Source organism: Sturnira hondurensis, unplaced genomic scaffold, assembly GCF_014824575.4.
Source record: "Sturnira hondurensis isolate 20B ecotype Veracruz unplaced genomic scaffold, ASM1482457v3 Scaffold0006829, whole genome shotgun sequence".
NCBI lineage: Eukaryota > Metazoa > Chordata > Mammalia > Chiroptera > Phyllostomidae > Sturnira > Sturnira hondurensis.
The window spans coordinates 140,437-159,901 of record NW_028079460.1 but is presented as its reverse complement, the minus strand read 5'-3'; the positions used below and the strand labels follow the sequence as shown (position 1 = coordinate 159,901).

Genomic DNA, 19,465 nt, shown 5'->3' with positions numbered 1-19,465 from the left:
TCCTTCATTGGATAATCAATTCTAGAAAAGTATCTGCAAATGTTACATATAGTCAATTATTCTTCAGGATTCCAATTAGAACCTACTAGACTTCCTATTACCATCTTTCCTATTCATCTTTTATATCCTATTACCATCTTTTCTACTCTAAGAGAATATAAAAGATGATAATAGGAAGTCTAGTAGGTTCTAATTGGAATCCTGAAGAATTAGGATATAAAAGAATTCATCTTTTATATCCTATTACCATCTTTTAGATTCTAAGAGAATCATAAAGATGATATTTGATATCATATTTGATATTCTTTCTACCATATTTGATATCTCTGGCTCTAATACATTCTAGGTAATTGTCAACAAATGCATTTTTTCATCAGGAAAATATACTTCTCATATCAAGAAAATATATTTCATTATTTTCTTTTGAATTTTTTCAGAGGGGGAAGTGAGGGAGAGAAACATCCATGTGCAAGAGAAACACAACTCCCAACTGGGGACCAGGCCCACAACCAGGCATGTGCCTTGACTGGGAATTGAACCAGCAACCTTTTCCTTTGCAGCCTGGCACACTCAATCCACTGAACTACACCAGCCAAGGCTCTATCAGGTTCTTATAGTGAGAAAAATCTCTTCCTTAATGTAGGAGGGGAAACAAACCATTTTAAAATATGCCAATCCATTTTGTTCTTCTTAACAAGGTCTGCCCTCAAGAGAAACCATTAAGTAGAGTTTAACCTGCTGTGATTTAATGAAGCCAAACTGATCTGTGAGTAGGGGAATATCCAACTCTAGCCCACTCTGGCTATCCTGTCCCACCTAAGAGGGGAGGGGTAACTGAGCAGCATTTGTGAAATTTAGTCTAGAGGTACAGGCTCAATAAAAGACTGAAATCTAATCATGAAACTGAACAACACTTCCCCTCCCCTCATGCCTTAACACTGTACTACTAAAGGTCTATTTATACCAGTTTCTTTTACCCAATATATTATGACCAACTGTCAAAGAAAAATTATACACATACTCAAAAACAAAAAAACACAATTTGAAAACACAGAGAAGGCATTAAAATCAGACTCAGATACAGAAAGGATTTAGAACTATCAAAATGAGATTTTAAAACAACTGTGATTAATATGCTAATGATAAGTAGCATGCAAGAGCAGATGAGAAATGTAAGCAGAAAGATGGAAATTCTTAAAAAGAACCAAAAACAAATTCTAGATATTAAAAACACTACAAATACTAATGCCTTTGATGGACTTATTAATAGACTGGAAAGAGCTGATGAAAGAATCTCTGATCTGGAAAATATCACAATAAAAACCTCTGAACCTGAGAAGCAAAGAAAAAAGACACTGAAACAAAAAATAAACACTATGGGACAATAAATGGTGTAACATCATAATGAAAATGACAGATGAAAAAGAAAAAGAAATATTTGAATGATGACTGAGAATTTCACCAAATGAATGTCAGATATCATCAACCCACAGATCCAGAAACCTCAAGAACACTAGCAGGAAAAATGCAAAAACAAACTAACAAACAACAAACCACACCTAGAAATTTCATTTTCAAAATCAAAGATTAAAAATAAATCCTCAGCTGTGACTGGTGTGGTTCAAATGCTTGGATGTTATCTTGCAAAGGAAAAGGTAGCCAGTTCTATTTCCAGGCAGGGCACATGCCTGGGTTGTGGATTTGGTCCCTGGTCGGGCATGTACAAGAAGCAACAAATCGAAATTTCTCACTTTAATGTTTGTCTCCCTCTTTTTCTCCCTCCCTTTTCCTCTCTCTAAAAATAAATAAAGACTTCCAGTCAACATGGAGGCGTAGGTAGACACAACACTGTGCCTGCTTGCACAACCAAAATAAAACAACAAAAAACAACCAAAACTGACAGAAAATTGAACTGTATGGAAGTCGGACAGCCAAGGAGCTGAAATAGACACATTCATCCAGACTGGTAGGGGGGTCGAGTTGGGCAGCTGAGGGGAGAGGGGTCCTGGCACAAGAAGTGGTGACACTGGGCACACAAGGCACCCCAGGCAAGCAAGACAGCAACGGGCAGACCCTCGGTGCACAGAAGTGATTGGAAGACACTGGGCACGGGGTGGCAAAAGGTAGACCCAGCTAGGTGGGGATGGTGAAGTGAGGCACTGCATGCAAGGCTGCTGGCTGACCAGGCGGCGGTCCCACATTTGAGCACAGATAACTGGAGAACAAGACAGACCAAGAAACCCAGGGTCCCAACACCAGGAAATAAAGCTTCAAAACACCGATCGAAAACACCTGTGGAGGCTGAGGTGCCAGGAGAGACTCCCAGCCTCACAGGAGAGTTTTTTGGAGAGACCCACAAGGTCCTAGAACATACACAAGCCCACCCACCCAGGAACCCACCAGAAGGGCCCAGCTTGCTTGAGGAAAGAGGTGGAAGGGACTCAGGTCTGACAGAGAGGAGAGCAAGTACCACTGTTCCCTCTCGGACTTTGCCCCGACATACTGGGTCACAACACAAACAATGGGTTGCCCCACTCTAGTGAACACCTAAGGCTCTACCCCTTACTACATAACAGGTGCAACAAGACAAAAAAAATGGCTGAAACAGAAGAACTGATCAAAGCTCCAAAAACCATACAACTAAGTGATGAAGAGACAGCCAACCTATCAGATGCACCTATTCAAAGCACTGTTGATCAGGATGCTCACAAAATTGGTTGAATTTGGTCACATACTAGACGAAAAAATGAAGGCTACACTAAGAGAAATGAAGGAAAATGCACACGGAACCAACAATGATGGGAAGGAAACTGGGACTCAAATCAATAGAGTGGACCAGAAGGAAGATAAAAATGACCAAACAGAAAAGAATGAAGAAACAAGAATTGAAAAAAATGAGGAGAGGCTTAGGAACCTCCAGGACATCTTTAAACGTTCCAACATCCAAATCATAGGGGTACCAGAAGGGGAAATGAAACAGCCATGAGTGGAAAACTTATTTGAACAAATAATAAAGGAGAACTTCCCCAGTCTGGCAAAGGAAATAGACTTCTAGGAAATCCAGGAAGCTAAGAGAGTCCCAAAGAAGATGGACCCAAGGAGGAACACACCAAGGCACATCATAATTACATTAGCCAAGATTAAAATGAAGGAGAGAATCCTAGAAGTACCAAGAGATAAGGGGACAGTCACCTACAAAGGAGTTCCCATCAGACTATCAGCTGATTTCTCAAAAGAGACCTTACAGGCAAGAAGGGGCTGGAAACAAGTATTCCAAGTCATGAAATCCAAAGACCTACATCCAAGATTGCTCTATCCAGCAAAGCTTTCATTTAGAATGGAAGGGCAGATAAAGTGCTTCTCAGATAAGGTCAAATTCAAGGAGTTCATCATCACAAAGTCCTTATTATACGAAATGTTAAAGGGACTTATCTAAGAAAAAGAAGATAAAAAATAGCAACAGTGAAAGGACAGGAAACTCACAGTTATTAACAACCACACCTGAAATAAAAACAAACTAAGAGGACAGCTAGATCAGGAGAGGAACCATAGAAATGGAGATCACATGGAGGATTAGTAACAAGCGAGTGAGAGGAGGAGAAGAAGGGAGAAGGTACAGAGAATAAGTAGCATAGCGGGTAGGTAGAAAATAGACAGGGGGGAGGGTAAGAATAGTATGGGAAATATAGAATCTAAAGAACTTGAACTCTTTAGTTCATATTCACATGAATATGAACTAAAGGGGGGAATGTGGGTGGGAGAGGGTGTGCAGAGTGGAGGGGAATGAAGCAGGGAATGGGACAACTGTAATGGCACAATCAATAAAATATATTAACAAGGAAAAAAGTGAAGTAGAAATACTTTTTCTAACAAAGAAAAATTGAGAAAATGTGTTGCCAGTAAACTTGTCTTGCAAGATGTTAAAAATAGTTCTTTTGAGAGAAGGAAAATGATACAGGTAAGAAACTCAGACCTACAAAAATAAAGGAACCACTGGACAAGAAGAAGGCAAATATAAAGGAAAAACTTTTATTTTTCTTATTCTTTATTCATCTATCAATGCACTTGATATTATATGATTATATTCATATATATATGTATATCTCATTACATAGGAATGAAATGAATGACAGCAATGAAAACACAGCACAAGAGGACAGAGTTTGAATTATTTTGTTAATATGAGGTACCTGTGAAGAGATATACAGTGTTTTGAAGTATATAATACACAACTATGTTTCTGGCCCAAATTTTCAGGAAAACAATATTTGGTTTAAATTGAATTCTTTATTTATATTTAGAAAGAAAACCGAAGATCATATTTCAGAGTATTATTTTGTATATGGATATCATTATTGCTTTCTAGAGTTACAATTTCAATGCGTAACCATAAATAAAAGAATTTAAAATATTTATATATATAAGGACTTAGTGCTACCCATATATAATACACATCCTTATTTTTCCCTCAAAATTATGAACAAAAAAGTGCACATTATACATGGCAAAATATGGTAGTAGTACTTACGATGGATTAGACTAGTTGTAAATATACATATTGTAAGGTCTAAGATAACCAATGAGAAATGTAAAAAAAAGCCTTAAAGTTACTAATAAAACTATGTTAGAAATTAGAAATGTAAATAACTAAAGCAAGAATCTCAAGCCTGCTTCTGAAGACATTCCCATAATACCTTCAACTAAGGTACAAAAGCTACAGTTTTTGAAACACACTCAAACAAAAACCAAAACATCTGAAAATAAGGTAGAGATGAGAGGAAATATTCCTACACAAAAACATTAAAAAAAACTGAACATACAGATGAGTAAGTCAAGCATTTTAACAGAAAATAATCTGGTCAAAATGGTGATGAAGGTAAATGCGATACTAGACCTTCCACGACCAACCATATCATATTTACAACTAGATCACATAAAAAACATCATTCAAAACTTCCTGAAATATAGCTGATCAGATGTCCTACAACTAAGGGTAGGAAGAAGAAATCACACTGAGATTGGTAGGAGAGGCAGAGATGGGAGACGACTGATCCACACCCATGTGTAGCAGATAAAAAATCTTGGATCTTGGATATCTTGGCTGCAAAGGTCCCCACTGAGAAGCAAGGGTCTCTGCCAAACATGAGAATTCCCAGCCTAAAGTACCAAGGCCAGCAAGAGAAGTCCCGTAACTTCTGATTATAAACACTAATGGGGATTGAGGCTGGGGAAGATGAAAGCTTCTAGAGTCCTACGTAGTTCCTCTTAAAAGGCCTGCACTTGGACTTACTCAGACTCCCTATGAGCTCTGGCACAGGCAGAGAGGAGGGGGCAGCAGCTTGAAAAGAACCAGAGACATATGGAAAGAAACTGAATTGTTTTGGGATTTCCGTCAAGATGCAGGCATAGGTGGAAACACTGTGCCTTCTCCCACAACCAAGTTTGAATACAAGAAAGGTTTGGAGAACAAAGATGCAGCCAAAGAACAGAAAATTGAACTATACGGAAGTCCGGCAGCAACGAACCATTCTACCAGACTGGTAGGAGGGGCGGAGCCAGCAGCGGAGGGGGGACAGGCAAGAAAGATCCCCCAACCCCAGGCGCCCAGGCAGTCCCTCGCTGGGCTGACCCAGTGAGGGCTCCGGACGGTGAGCTGGCTGCGGTCACACATTCGCGCGACCAGCAGGGGACTGAGCAGTGAAACGCACCGAGCAGCCCCCAGCCACGAACCCAGCAGCAGGCTGACTGCGGTCGCACATTGTCGAGCAGTGGGACAGATCATGAGGCCCGTGGTGGCAGCAGGAGACATCAGAGCGGGCCCGCCATTGCTTTCCTTTGGCCCCGCCCCCACATCCAGCGTCAAAACCCAGCAACTGAGCGGCTTGGCCCTGGTGAACATCTAGAGCTCTGCTCCTCATAAGTAACAGGCATGAACAGTCCAAAATATGGCTCGAGAAGAACTGAAAGCCCCAGAGCCAATAACTCTAAGTCAAAAAGAAATAGCGAACCTCTCAGATGCACAGTTCAAATAACTGGTGATCAGGATGTTCACAGAATTGGATGATTTTAGCCACAAATTAGAGGAACATATGAAGGCTAAACTAATTGAAACGATGGGAAATGCACAGGAAACCAATAGTGATGGAAAGGCAACTGGGACTCAAATCAAGGGGTTGGACCAGAAGGAAAGAAGAAATGACCAAACAGGAAAAAGTGAAGTTACAAGAATTCAAAAAAATGAGGAGAGGCTTAGGAACCTCCAGGACATCTTTAAACGTTCCAACATCCAAATTGTAGGGGTACCAGAAGGGGAAGAGGAACAGCCACGAGTGGAAAACTTATTTGAACAAATAATAAAGGAGAACTTCCCCAGTCTGGCAAAGGAAATAGACTTCCAGGAAATCCAGGAAGCTCAGAGAGTGCCAAAGAAATTGGACCCAAGAAGGAACACACCAAGGCACATCATAACTACATTAGCCAAGATTAAAATGAAGGAGAGAATTCAAGAAGCAGCAAGAGATAAGGGGACAGTGACCTACAAAGGAGTTCCCATCAGATTGTCAGAGGATTTCTCAAACGAGACCTTACAGGCAAGAAGGGGCTGGAAACAAGTATTCCAAGTCATGAAATCCAAAGACCTACATCCAAGATTGCTCTATCCAGCAAAGCTTTCATTTAGAATGGAAGGGCACATAAAGTGCTTCTCAGATAAGATCAAATTCAAGTTCATCATCATCAAGCCCTTATTATATGAAATGTTAAAGGGACTTATCTAAGAAGATAAAAAATGTGAACAGTGAAAGGACAGCAAACTCAACAGTTATTAACAACCACACCTAAAACAAAAGCAAACCAAGAGGACAGCTAGATCAGGAGAGGAACCATAGAAATGGAGATCACATGGAGGGTTAGCAACAGGGGAGTGGGAGGAGGAGAAGGGGGGACAAGATACCGAGAATAAGTAGCATAGACAGTAGGTAAAAAATAGATGGGGGGGCAAGAATAGTAGAGGAAATAGAGAATCTAAAGAACTTGAGACATGTGGTCATAAACTAAAGGGGGTGTGTGTGCAGGGTGGAGGGGAATAAAGGGGGGGAATAGAACAACTGTAATGGTATAATCAATAAAATCTATTTAAAAAATATATAAATTAAAAAAATAAAATAAACAATAAAAATAGCCCTGGCTGGTGTAGCTCAGTGGATTGAGTGTGAGCCTGCAAACTGGACGATTGAGATTCAATTCCCAGTCAGGGCACATGCCTGGGTTGCAGGCCAGTTCCTGGCAGGGGCCAGTTCCCAGCAGGGGATGCACGATGAAGAACCATACATTGATGTTTCTCTTCCTCTCTCCTTCCCTTCCCCTCTAAAGTTAAATAATAAAATATTTTAAAAAATAAAAGTAAAAAAAATTTAAAAAATAAAAAAAGAAACTGAATTGTTTTGGCATGAGGATTAGAGCTGGAGGGGCAGCTTTCTCCCAAACACAAGTGTTAGCAAAGGCCACTGCTCCTTTCATGAGTCCACTCCCATACCCGCTCCCTCAGATTAAGAGGCTGCCCTAATCTGAGACTCCACTGACCCGGCTCATATTGTTTGCTTCATTGTGGTGATTTCCTGAGTCCCCACCCCACCCAAGCTTTTTCTAGTGGCTTTTCCACACAAAGGGTATATCTTGATTGATGCTTCATATTTTCCTAAATTCTCTTAAACAAGCAGGATCTTGCCTCAGCAAGCCTCTTACCTCTTGCTAAGTGGCCCCAGACCCAGCACTAGCAGGGGTGAGAGATTTATCAGGATCATCATTTATTAAGTTAAATAATGTGTAATCTTTGGGGTGCATACCTGAAGCTAAGATAATAATGCATGTCAGCTGTAATTGAAAATTAAAAAATGACTGCCCTGACTGGTGTCACCCAATGGCTTGGGCATCCTCCTGCAAACCAAAAGGTTTTGTCAGGTTGATTCCTGCTCAGAGCAATTGCCTTGGTTACAGGCCAGGCCCTCTGTTGGGGGCACGCAATAGGCAGCCCATCAATGCTTCTCAGACATTGATGATTCTCCCCCGTCTTTCTCCCTCTCTTCCACTCTCTCTAAGATAAATAAATAAAATATTTAAAAAGACAACTGAAAATGATAAATAATATAGAAATAACATGTGATATTAACTTCCACCAGTAAAGAGCTCTTCTTCATATTTAATATTATTTAAGGAACAAACATAAGATGCCAATTTGTCCCAAGTATCAACAGGACAATAGAAGTCTTTAGATTCTTCTTTATTACCTATTTTATTTCTGAAGTGAAAAATCACCACTATAGCACACATTTATCTTGATCTATAATCTTGCAGTATTTCTCCCCTCCAAATCCCTAGCTGATTAATTGGGAAAGAGGTAAAATTCAGAACTATGTACCCAGTGATTTTGACTCAAAGAGGACAGTCAGGAAACAACTTCTCTTTCAGCATGTATTTAACCTTGTCTCCTTATTAATGAAGTTTCATAAAAGCTCAGGGTTTTGTTATTTTATCACATAGGCCTTAAATTCTGATGTGTCCCCAAAACTCTTCATTCATTTCTATGAAGCTTTATCTCAGAATTAATTAGCAATATGCACTTGTGGGGCTGTTGGTATGTTAGCATCTCTGGAGTGACTTACATTCATTAAAATGAAATAAAAGATATGAACAGTAAATCATGAAAAGCAGCATGTAAATTAGTGAGCCAATGTGACGATATTTAGGCTTAATTTTCTGGGACCAAACAAGCTTTGCATTCTACCAATTTGGTTCAATAATGACTTTTTCCATTAGCAAGATCAACAATAAAATGAGAAACATTCACATTCACCATAACTCATTATAAATGCCATTAAAACAAACCACAGTACAGACTGAAGCAAATACCGCTAACATTCTACACTTTAAGAGAAAGTGAACTGCTCAATTAACTAAATGCAGTGCTGATTAGAGACATTTCTAATACAAAATGAAAGTAAGAATTAAGGATGAATCTGATGAAACTAATTATGGTAGTTTTAATCTTCTGGTGTATTTATAGCAGAAGCTGCACAGTGCAACTTAAGGGATCTGCTTTTCCCCTCCATTTATGGGAGCATATGCCTCCAGATTGAATGTTATTTTGGAAAAACAGTGGCATGGCACCTTGTTCTGTCTTTACGGCTCAGGACAGATCATGGATGCCCCCTTAGATGTCTTTTTTTTGTATGTAAAGGCAGAAAAGAAGGCTTTATTGAAATGAGAAGATACCTGAGAATTTTCACAAGAGCCATTGTCATGGAAAACCTCAATTCTGTCCCAATTGCTCTCTGCTTCTCTACTGCAAAATAACTCTAGCTCAGGCAGCTTCCACAGTGAATAACCAATATTAAGGTAAAGACAACAGAACTACATTCAAAGCAGGAAATAGAGATACCTATTTACCAACAAATTGCCCTTTTTGAATAACTTTTGTGAAGAAGAACACAGGAATGGAAAGGTAGCAGTATGATAATGTAGACTTGTCTTCTGGATAGTGTCAAAAGTTGATCTAAGACTACATTCATAGATTACACTCAACCCACAAGGTACACATAAGATCTTTAAAAAAAAAAAAAGTAACTATCTTTCCTATTTAGCAAGTCTCACATTCTAAGGAAGCCCAAAACTCCCAATCGGAACACCACAGAAAAAAAAGGGGGGGGGGCGCGATAGGATTAAGACTCTCTGAGACAACTTCAAGCATACCAACATAGGTATCATGGCGGTTCCAGAAAGAGAAGAAAGAAGGAAGGAATTAAAAACCGATTTCAAAAATAATCACAGAAAACATCCCTAAGACAGTGAAGGAAATAGAGATATAAGTCAAGAACTGCTGAGTCCTAAATAAGATAAACCCTAAGAAGCCTACACAAAGACACATCATAATCAAAATGCCAAGGGTTAAAACAAGGAGAGAATCTTACAAGCAGCAAGAGGAAAAAAAGCAGTTAGTTACCTACAAAGAAACTCCCATAAGAGTGTGAGCTGATTTCTCAACACAAACTTTGCAGGCCAGAAGGGACTAACAAGAAATATACAAAGTGAAGGCAAGCAAGAATCTACAGCTCAAATTGCTCTGCCCAGCAATGCTATCATTCAGAATCGAAGGGCACATAAAGAGCTTCCCAGACAAGAGAAAGTTAAAGGAGTACCACAACCAAACCAGTATTAGAATAATAAAGGGTCTTCTTTAAGAAGGAGGAGGAAAAGAAAATAAGAAAAAAGCAATAAATAAACACCTGTCAGTAATTACTTTAAATGAAAATGGATAAAATGCCCTGATCAAAAGACATGGCATAGGTGAATGCATAAGGAAACAAAGACACACATGCTGTCTACAAGAGATTCATTTGAGATAGAAACACACATCCAGACTGAAAATAAAGGGATGGAAAAAGATATTGCATGAAAATGGCAACAAGAGAAACAACAACAAAGGTGGGTTAGCAATACTCATACCAAACAAAAGACTTAAAAAAAAATAAAAAGCTAGGACTTCCAGCCAAGATGGAGGCATAGATAGATGCACTGTGCCTCCTCGCAAAACCAAAAGAAGGACAACAACAACTTTAGTAACAAAAAACAACCAGAACTGCCAGAAAATTGAACTAAACAAAAGTCTGACAACCAAAGAGTCAAAGAAGATATATTCATCTAAACCAGTAAGAGGGGCAAAGTCAGGCAGCCGGGGCAGAGAGGGCTCGGGCAGAAGGCCTGCAGCAACGCAGCAGCAGGCGGAAGATTGTGGAGCAGGATGCCTGCACAGATAAACCAGGAGAAACTAGGGAGCAGGTCAGACCACATCACCCAGGTCCCCAGTGTAGGGAAATAAAGCCTCAAACCACTGATTGAAAACACCTGTGGGTGCTGACGTGGCAGCAGGAGAAGCTCCCAGACTCACAGGGGGTTCGTTGGAGACCCACAGGGTCCTGGAATGTACACAAACCGCCCCCCACAGGAATCAGCAACAGAAGGGGCCAATTTGCTTGTGGTTAACAGGAGAAGTGACTGAAATCCAGCAGAGAATCAAGCAAGTGCCACTGTTCCCTCTCTGACCCCACCCCCACATACAGCACCACAACCTAGCCACTGGGTTGCCCCGCCCTGACCACCTAAGGTTCTGCCCCTTATTACATAACAGGGATGACAAGACCCCCCCCCCACCAAAAAAGGGCCCAAATGAAAGAACAGCTCAAAGCTTCAGAAAAAATATAACTAAACAATGAAGAGACAGACAGCCAACCTACCAGATGCACAGTTCAAAACACTGGTAATCAGGATGCTCACACAGTTGGTTGAATTTAGTTGCAAATTAGATGGAAAAAATGGAGGCTACGCGCGCTATGTGAAATAAAGGAAAATGCATAGGGAACCAATAGTGATGGGAAGGAAACTGGGACTCAAATCAATGGAGTGGACCAGAAGGAAGAAAGAAATATCCAATCAGAAAAAATGAAAAAACAAGAATTCAAAAAAATGAGGAGAGGCTTAGGAACCTCCAGGACATCTTTATACATTCCAACATCTGAATTATAGGGGTACCAGAAGAGGAAGAGGAAGAGCAACAAGTGGAAAACTTATTTGAATAATAAAGGAGAACTTCCCCAATCTGGCAAGGAAAATAGACTTTCAAGAAGTCCAGGAACCTCTGAGAGTCCCAAAGAATTTGGACCTGAGGAGGAACGCACCAAGGTACATCATAATTACATTACCCAAGATTAAAATGAAGGAGAGAATCTTAAAAGCAGCAAGAAAAAAGGAGACAGTTACCTACAAAGGAGTTCCCATCAGACTGTCAGCTGATTTCTCAAAAGAAACTTTTCAGGCAAGAAAGGACTGGCAAGAAGTATTCAAAGTGATGAAAATCAAGGACCTACATTTCCGAGATTGCTCTATCCAGCAAAAAGCTATCATTTAGAAAGGAAGAGCAGATAAAGTGCTTCTCAGATAAGGTAAAGCTAAAGGAATTCATCATCACCAAGCCATTATTACTTGAAATATTAAAGGGACTTATTTAAGAAAAAGAAGATAAAAAATAGGAACAGTGAAAGGACAGCAAACTCACAGTTATTAACAATCACATCTAAAACAAAAGCAAACTAAGAGGACAGCTAGATCGGAAGTGGAAACATAGAAATGGAGATCACATGGAGGGTTAGCAACAGGGGAGTTGGAGGAGGAGAAGGGGGGAGAAGGTACAGAGAATAAGAAGCATAGACAGTAGGTAGAAAATAGACAGGGGGGAGGGCAGGAATACTATGGGAAATACAGAATCTAAAGAACTTGTGACACATGGACATGAACAAAAGGAGGAGAATGGTGGGGGAGGGGTGTGCAGGGTGGAGGGGAGTGAAGGGGTGAATGGGAAAATTGTAATGGCATAATCAATAAAATATATTTAAAAAAAGAAAAAGAAGATTAAAACTATGAACATTAAAATGACAACACAGAGCTATCAACAACTGAATCTAAAAAATAAAAACACAAACTAAGCAAAAAACTGGAACAGGAACAGAATCATAGACATGGAGATCACACAGATAGTTATCAGCTGGGGGGGGAGAAAAGGAAAAATGGGACAGAGAATAAGCAGGATAATTGGTAAGTGCAAAAGAGACAAGGGGATGTTAAGAATACCACAGGAAATGGAGAAGCCAAAGAGCTTATATGCACAACCCATGGATGTGAACTAAGGGAGGTGGGGATTGCTGCTGGGAAGGGAGATACCAGGTGGAGGAGAGGGAAAAAAGTCGGACAACTCTAAGAGCATAATCAATAAAATCTACTTAAACTTATATTATGAGATCAAACATATACTATGTTTTAATTGCTTAAAGATTTACCATATTTTTCAGAGCATAAGATGCACCTAGGGTTTAGAGGAGGAAAATAGGAAAAAAAATTCTGAAGCAAAAAATGTGGTAAAATATTTAATAACATAAATAACATAATATTTCATCAATGTAAATGTAAACAAAATTCAACAGCAGCATTAACAACCATTTTTCCTCCCAAATGGGGGGGGGGTGCGTCATACAGTCTGAAAAATGCGGTATTTATTTTTAGAGGGAGAGGACGGGAGAGAGAAAGACAGAGAAACATCAACATGTGTGAGAAACATAAATCAGTTGCCTCTTTGCATGTGCCCCAACTGGGAACTGGTCTGCAATCTAGGAATGTACCCTAATGGGGAATTGAATTGGTGGCTTTTCACTTTGTGGGAGAATGCTCAACCAATTAAGCCATGCCAGTCAGTCCTGTATTTCTGTATTTTTACTATTAAGTTTGCTTTAAAAGCAGCACTGACAAAACCTTAACTACTTTTTAAGAATCAGGAGGGGCTGTTTGGTTGTGTTTGGGAAATCCTTGCTTTGAAATAAATAAAAGAAAACCCCTAAGCTTTCTCAGACTACCAACAAGCTTCACAATAGCCCATGTTCTCCTTGGTAGACACTGATGCTTACTTAATCTTTTTGGAGTCATGAATCCTTACGAGGAGTTAGTGAGGGCTATATAAAAATACATTGAAACACACACACAAAATTCTGCATACACTATGATACTCTACATCCAACCAAACACACCCAAACCCTTTCGGAGATCTCAGGTTGTGAAAGCCCTACCTTATATAAGAAGGAAAAGAGAAGATTCACAAGAACCTTTCCTTTATATGTAGTATGCCATATACTACATACAAATTTAATACTTAATATAACCATTTAAAATAGGCATTAATAGCTCTATATTATAAATAGTAAAAGCTTGTACTTGAATTTGGTTTTGATTCTATAACCCATGCTCTTTCTATTACTTCTGAAGAACTAATTCAGAGGGTAGTAATGTATTCAATATCCTATGCTAAAGTAACTGTTGAGCAAAGAAATATCCATCACCAGCAGTTTTGTATGTATGCAGATACCTTTCCTCAGAAACCAGACTGTATTCTGCTATAAACAAGATACATGGGATATAAACCACTTATATATGAGAGGAAGTACATATTGTGAGTAAAATCATTTCAGTACAAAACCTCATCATTAGCAATGAGTATTTTTAAAACACTATAGAAAAATTACTAAAGACAATCATCCTAGAGCCCTTTAGAAGTTAGCTGTGCAAAATAAATTCAGCATTGTTTCAAGTAAAGTAATCTAAATAAAAATCTTTTTTCAATCAAACTTCTGAAAATTCTTGAGGTCAGCAAAAACAGGTATCTTTATTTCAGAGAAGAGAAAAATAAGGCTCAGGGTAGACTAATCAACTTAGATAAGATTCATCCAGTTACATAATTTTTTTCATGAATTGGTACAATGCCCATTTCTCCTGACTTATAACTCATTAATGATTTTACCAATAAAACTTTCCAAGCCACAACACATTTCTATGATCTTGTGTAGAATAACAACCATTAAAAATCTGTGGATGCCACAGCAATCTGAGGAACAAAGAGCCTGTATCGTTATGATTTCTGGTAATATGCAGAAAGCAAATTTGAAGTCAAGAAAATTAACAGTAAAAATCAAGTTATTTCACACAGTCAGGAATATTCCAAAATTTCAGCCAAAATATTCAGCCAATTCTCTCTGCCTAAATCCATTACTGTACTTAATGTATGCATACAATTTAAACGTTCATGTAGGCAAATATGGTGCTTACAACCTGAAGTTAGCTTTTGTGTAGAGTGGTTAACTTGTGGTCAACATGTAATCTAAAATCCACTTAACATCTTTACTAGACAGAGTAAAAGGAAATAAGAAAATTTAGTTATTATATTTGGTTAGCTGGCAAGAAAGAGGACATAATTTTTAAGATATTAACCTGCTTTATGAGGAACAAAAGGAATTAACACTTGTATAAAATTATTAACTTAGCAAAAACTTGGTGACTGACAGAGATCTGACCTGAGGTGGTGAACACACAATACACTGTGAGGAGTATATTACAGAACTGTGCGTAGAAATCCTTGTTAATTGTTAACCAGTGTCACCCCAATAAATTCAATAAAGAGAGAAAAGAAGCTTTCAACACATATTAGTGAACTGGATTCTCACAGCCATCCTAAAAGGTAGGCGGTTTTATAATCATTTTGAGATCTTTGAGCCTCAATTTCTTCTCTATTATTTTGTCTATGGCCACAGTGTTGGTAAATAGGAAGTTAAGATTCAAAGCAACTTTTCTTAACCACAAATCTAGTATGCTTTCCGCTATTCCACTAGAAGCAGGAACCTGGGCATACCCCATTTAAAATATTTGCCATAATTTTGCAAATACAAATATATCCATGGTAATATTATCACTTACATCTCTAACAAGCCTCAAAGCCTATTTCAGGCTTACAAAATAGGCTATTTTTAAACAACATATAAAGATCAAACTTCATGGAATATGTATATAGGTTAGATAAAAATTAATCAAGAAATCCAAATACTGTCACCATATATTGTTGAGAATTCTACTTACTCGTTTTGAAGGACAGTGTTCATGCTTTTCATCTGTCATCTTTGCACTTTTAAGTACTTTTCTTGGGTGCTTGATTGTTGTTTTTATGGCAGGTCGACATACATAGTTCTCCAAGTTCTTTGGAGGTTTTTTAGTTCTCTTAGCCTGAAGGCCAATTTTCAATTTTAAATTTCCTTCTGAAAAGTTTGTTTCTTTCACCGAAAACTGCTGCTGTGCATCAGTCAAACCATCATCTTTCCCTGTTTCAATGCTTCTTTCCCGATTCCACTTGCGCAGGCCCTCTTCCTCTTTTGTGTTGTTTTCTACCTCTTCTCTCTTGCTTACCAGTGTGCCAATACTAATAGCAGAGGGGCTCTTTCTTGAAAATCCTTCGGAATCAGAACCCAATCCTAACATAGCAGTGTTTCTAGGGTCCATCACAAGTGTATGTTATTGCCAAGGAATTTTATGAATATTTTACAAAACTGTGTTCCACAGAAAACAGGAATCTCCAAAACTTGCAACCAGCATCTCTTTCTCTGCGGGATAGACCACAACAAAAATTTATCAGATTAGAAGTAACTAATGATTAACATGAGAAATGGGTACAGGAAAAGGGGGACAAAAAGGTCAGAAAGAACCCAAAATTACACTTAAAACTAATTCTGTTCAGTTCGAAAAGAATTTAAATTCATTTAGTTATGATAAATTTAAAACTTCTGAGTAAGTTTATCATTCTACAGATATTATAAAAAAGCTGTAGTTGTATGGTAAAAATCAATGTTTAAGAACCACTAGTATAACTCACCCAAAAATCTTTTATAAACACAAACCTAAGATAAAAATAATTTCATGTATTTAGCACTCCTTGGTAGTAAATATTATACTGAAACAAAAGATTTCACTATTTTTTAAAAGATTTTATTTATTTATTTATTTATTTTAAAGAGGGGAAAGGGAAGAAGAAAGGGAGAGTAACATCAGTGTGTGAGATACTGGTACATAAACTGGCTACCTCTTGCACACCCCCAAATGGAGACCCAGCCCACAACCCAGGCATGTACCCTGGCTGGGAATCAATTCAGCAACCGTTCAGTTCACAGGCCAGTGCTCAGTCCACTGAGCCATACCAGCCAGGGAACATTTCACTATTCTTATGTTTTGATAGGCTACCTCTTTTTCAAGCATGTATCCAAAACAAGATCCAGGACTAGTATTTGGAAAAAGAATGGCCTATTCCTTAAAAAGGTCCATTTATGAAACAGAGTATTTTATAGTTTAAACTATGTGCCTTAACACTTTTCTTTCCAACAAGATTATAAGATTCTCAAGGACAAAGACCATAAAACTGTTTTGTAACTCTTACAAGGAATGTAAGTAAAATGTATACCCCAATTGCCTGGCACATAGCATGGCTCAATAAAAGGTACCAACAATTTATTGTAGCAGCAGCAGTAGCTATTAACAGTAGTAGCAGTGGCTTTTTAAGTAGTTACTCAACAAATATTGGCCAGTTGACTAAAACCTGTATTTATTCCCACTTTATTCATTCATACAAGCAGCTGAAAGAGTAATCCTCCAATCAGGTCACTCTGACAATTCTCGCTTTCTACTGCTTTATATATTAATATTCCACAATGGCACTCAAGGCTTTCCCCAATCTGGCTCTTATTATTCAAACTCATTTATCCTTCCTCACCAACACACAAGCCCTATGATTTAGTATATTCAGTTTTCTTTACTATCCCTAAAATTGTGTTCATTTCTACTTCTGTGCCATGTGTTTTATTTATTTAAAGTTATAGAACTTTAAATGTACAAAGTTCTATCTTCCCCATGATGGGTTCATAATCCTGAAATTCAAAAGTCTGAAAACTGAAAGTATTTTCATAATTCACTAGTAACAAAACCTGATATGATCTGATATGGATCCACTTTGGTCTTAATTACCACAATTTCTGCAAATAGTCATACATTTCAATGGTGAAATGGTTACACCACAGAAGTAACCGAATATACATTATCTTTCTAAAAGCATCAAGAAACCTGTTGGATAATAAATTGAGGACCTATGTCCTCAAACCTGTATTTTAAGACTGCATTGACTTGATTCTTCCCTAAATACTTGTTATCCATACAGGATAACAATTTGGGTAATTTTTATTTTTTAATTTTTTAAGATTTTATGTATTTATTTTTAGAGAGGGGGAAGGGAGGGAGAAAGAGTGTGAGACTCTTGTGCATCCCCTGCTGGGAACCTGGCCCTGCCACCCAGGCATGTGCCCTGATAGGGAATCCAACCAGCAATCTTTTGGTTCACAGGCCAGGTGCTCAATCCACTGTGCCACACCAGCCAGGGCTAATTTTTAAAATTTTGCCCCATATTTACCAGCTGCATCCCCAAACAGACTATAATTAAAATATAAGCTTGATGCAGGTAGGAACCTTTTCTGGTTTGTTTACTATATCCCCAGCACCTGGAACAGTGAATATGGCATATTTTAGTACCCAATAAATAGAGGAAGGGAGGGAGGGAGGAAGGAAGGAAATTTTAAGGTCCCTATAGTTTCTAACATAACATTTGGCATGCAGAAAATGTTTCCCCCCTTTTTATAACATGAATCCATCTTGTGTTATAAATGATAAACATATATAAATTTTTTCTTATTGCATGTTAACTGTATTTCAATATTAAGTGATTTTCAGTAAGCTTACTAAAATATCTTTATTTTATTTTATTTATTTATTTTTAAGAGAGGTGAAGAGAAGGAGAATGAGAGGGAGAGGATCATCAATATGTGGTTGCCTGTCATGCACCCTGTACCAGGGACCTGGCCTGCAACCCAGGCATGTGCCCTAACTGGGAATCGAACTGGTGACCCCTTGGTTCACAGCCCGCGCTCAATCCACTGAGCTACACCAGCCAGGGCAGCTTACTAAAATATCTTAACACACCGGTAAAGTAGCTTCCAAATCATATCTTACACTTCTTCTATATTTCTACCTCTGTGCCATTAAAACTGGTCTAAAAAAAAAAATCACGTTCACTAATGTCTTTACATTCCTGACCACTAACCTCAAGTGGCTCTTAGCACTGTAACACATTTCCTTTACTCACCCCACCACCACTCTTCTGGACAGCTATATCCTATCAACTCCACTCACTGATTTTGCTTCCAATCTGATGGCAATAGAAACAATCAGAAAAAACTACCACAACCTCCTACCACGTATTTACACACTTGCCTGTGTCTGCTTTCCTTCCTATAATAATACATAAATTGCCTTTACAACCAATCCCACCACTTGAGGAATAAATCCTATCCTGTTGCCTTGTAAAGAGCACTTTTCAGGGAACAATCCTCTTTCTCCCATACATCATCAGTTTCTCATGAAAACCCGGTATTCCTCCAGATAATGCAATTACACAAAAATACTGTAATGGGGTGCTGAGCTGGAGGTCGCCCCAAATGGAGAAAACCACCATAGCTATTGTTTGGGGGATAAGGGATGCAGAACAGGGCCAGTGAGAGCTACTCTGCATATCTGAAGAACTTGCCCAGTATTTTAGCAATGTTAAGCTGTGCCTGCTCCTAACCAGGGATATGGGTGTGACTAACCTGATGCAATATAGCCAGAGGGGCTTGCTGCACCTGCAAGAGCAGCTTGGAAGCAGATCGTATGTCACAGGGCCATGCTTGCCAGGACTAACAATGGCAGCCAAGACAGACAGAAGAAACTGGACTACTGGCAGGTGTAACCCGGTATGGGATGAGTCAGAAATGGGGTTACAAAGAAGATCTGCACTGGGATTTAAACAGAGCTGCCACAGTCATGCTGGTGCTTAACCATGCGGTTTGGGAAGCTGAGAGTGGGGCTCTCTTGACAACGCAGCTTAGAAAGAAACAGAAAAGCAGGATGCAGCAGCCGTACAGGGTTCTTGACCATGTGGCTGAGGAAGGAGAAGCCTCTTGACATGTAGCAG

General features: G+C 38.8%; 1 protein-coding gene across 1 annotated transcript in view; it reads right to left on the bottom strand.

Annotated features, from left to right (window-relative positions):
• ASH1L (ASH1 like histone lysine methyltransferase) overlaps positions 1-19,465 on the bottom strand; it is a 233,916-nt gene that overhangs the window by 179,948 nt on the left and 34,503 nt on the right. The window contains exon 2 of the mRNA XM_037050750.1: positions 15,502-16,019. Coding sequence (XP_036906645.1) covers positions 15,502-15,918 — 417 coding nt within the window. The 5' untranslated portion in view covers positions 15,919-16,019. The remainder of the gene's footprint in view (positions 1-15,501; positions 16,020-19,465) is intronic.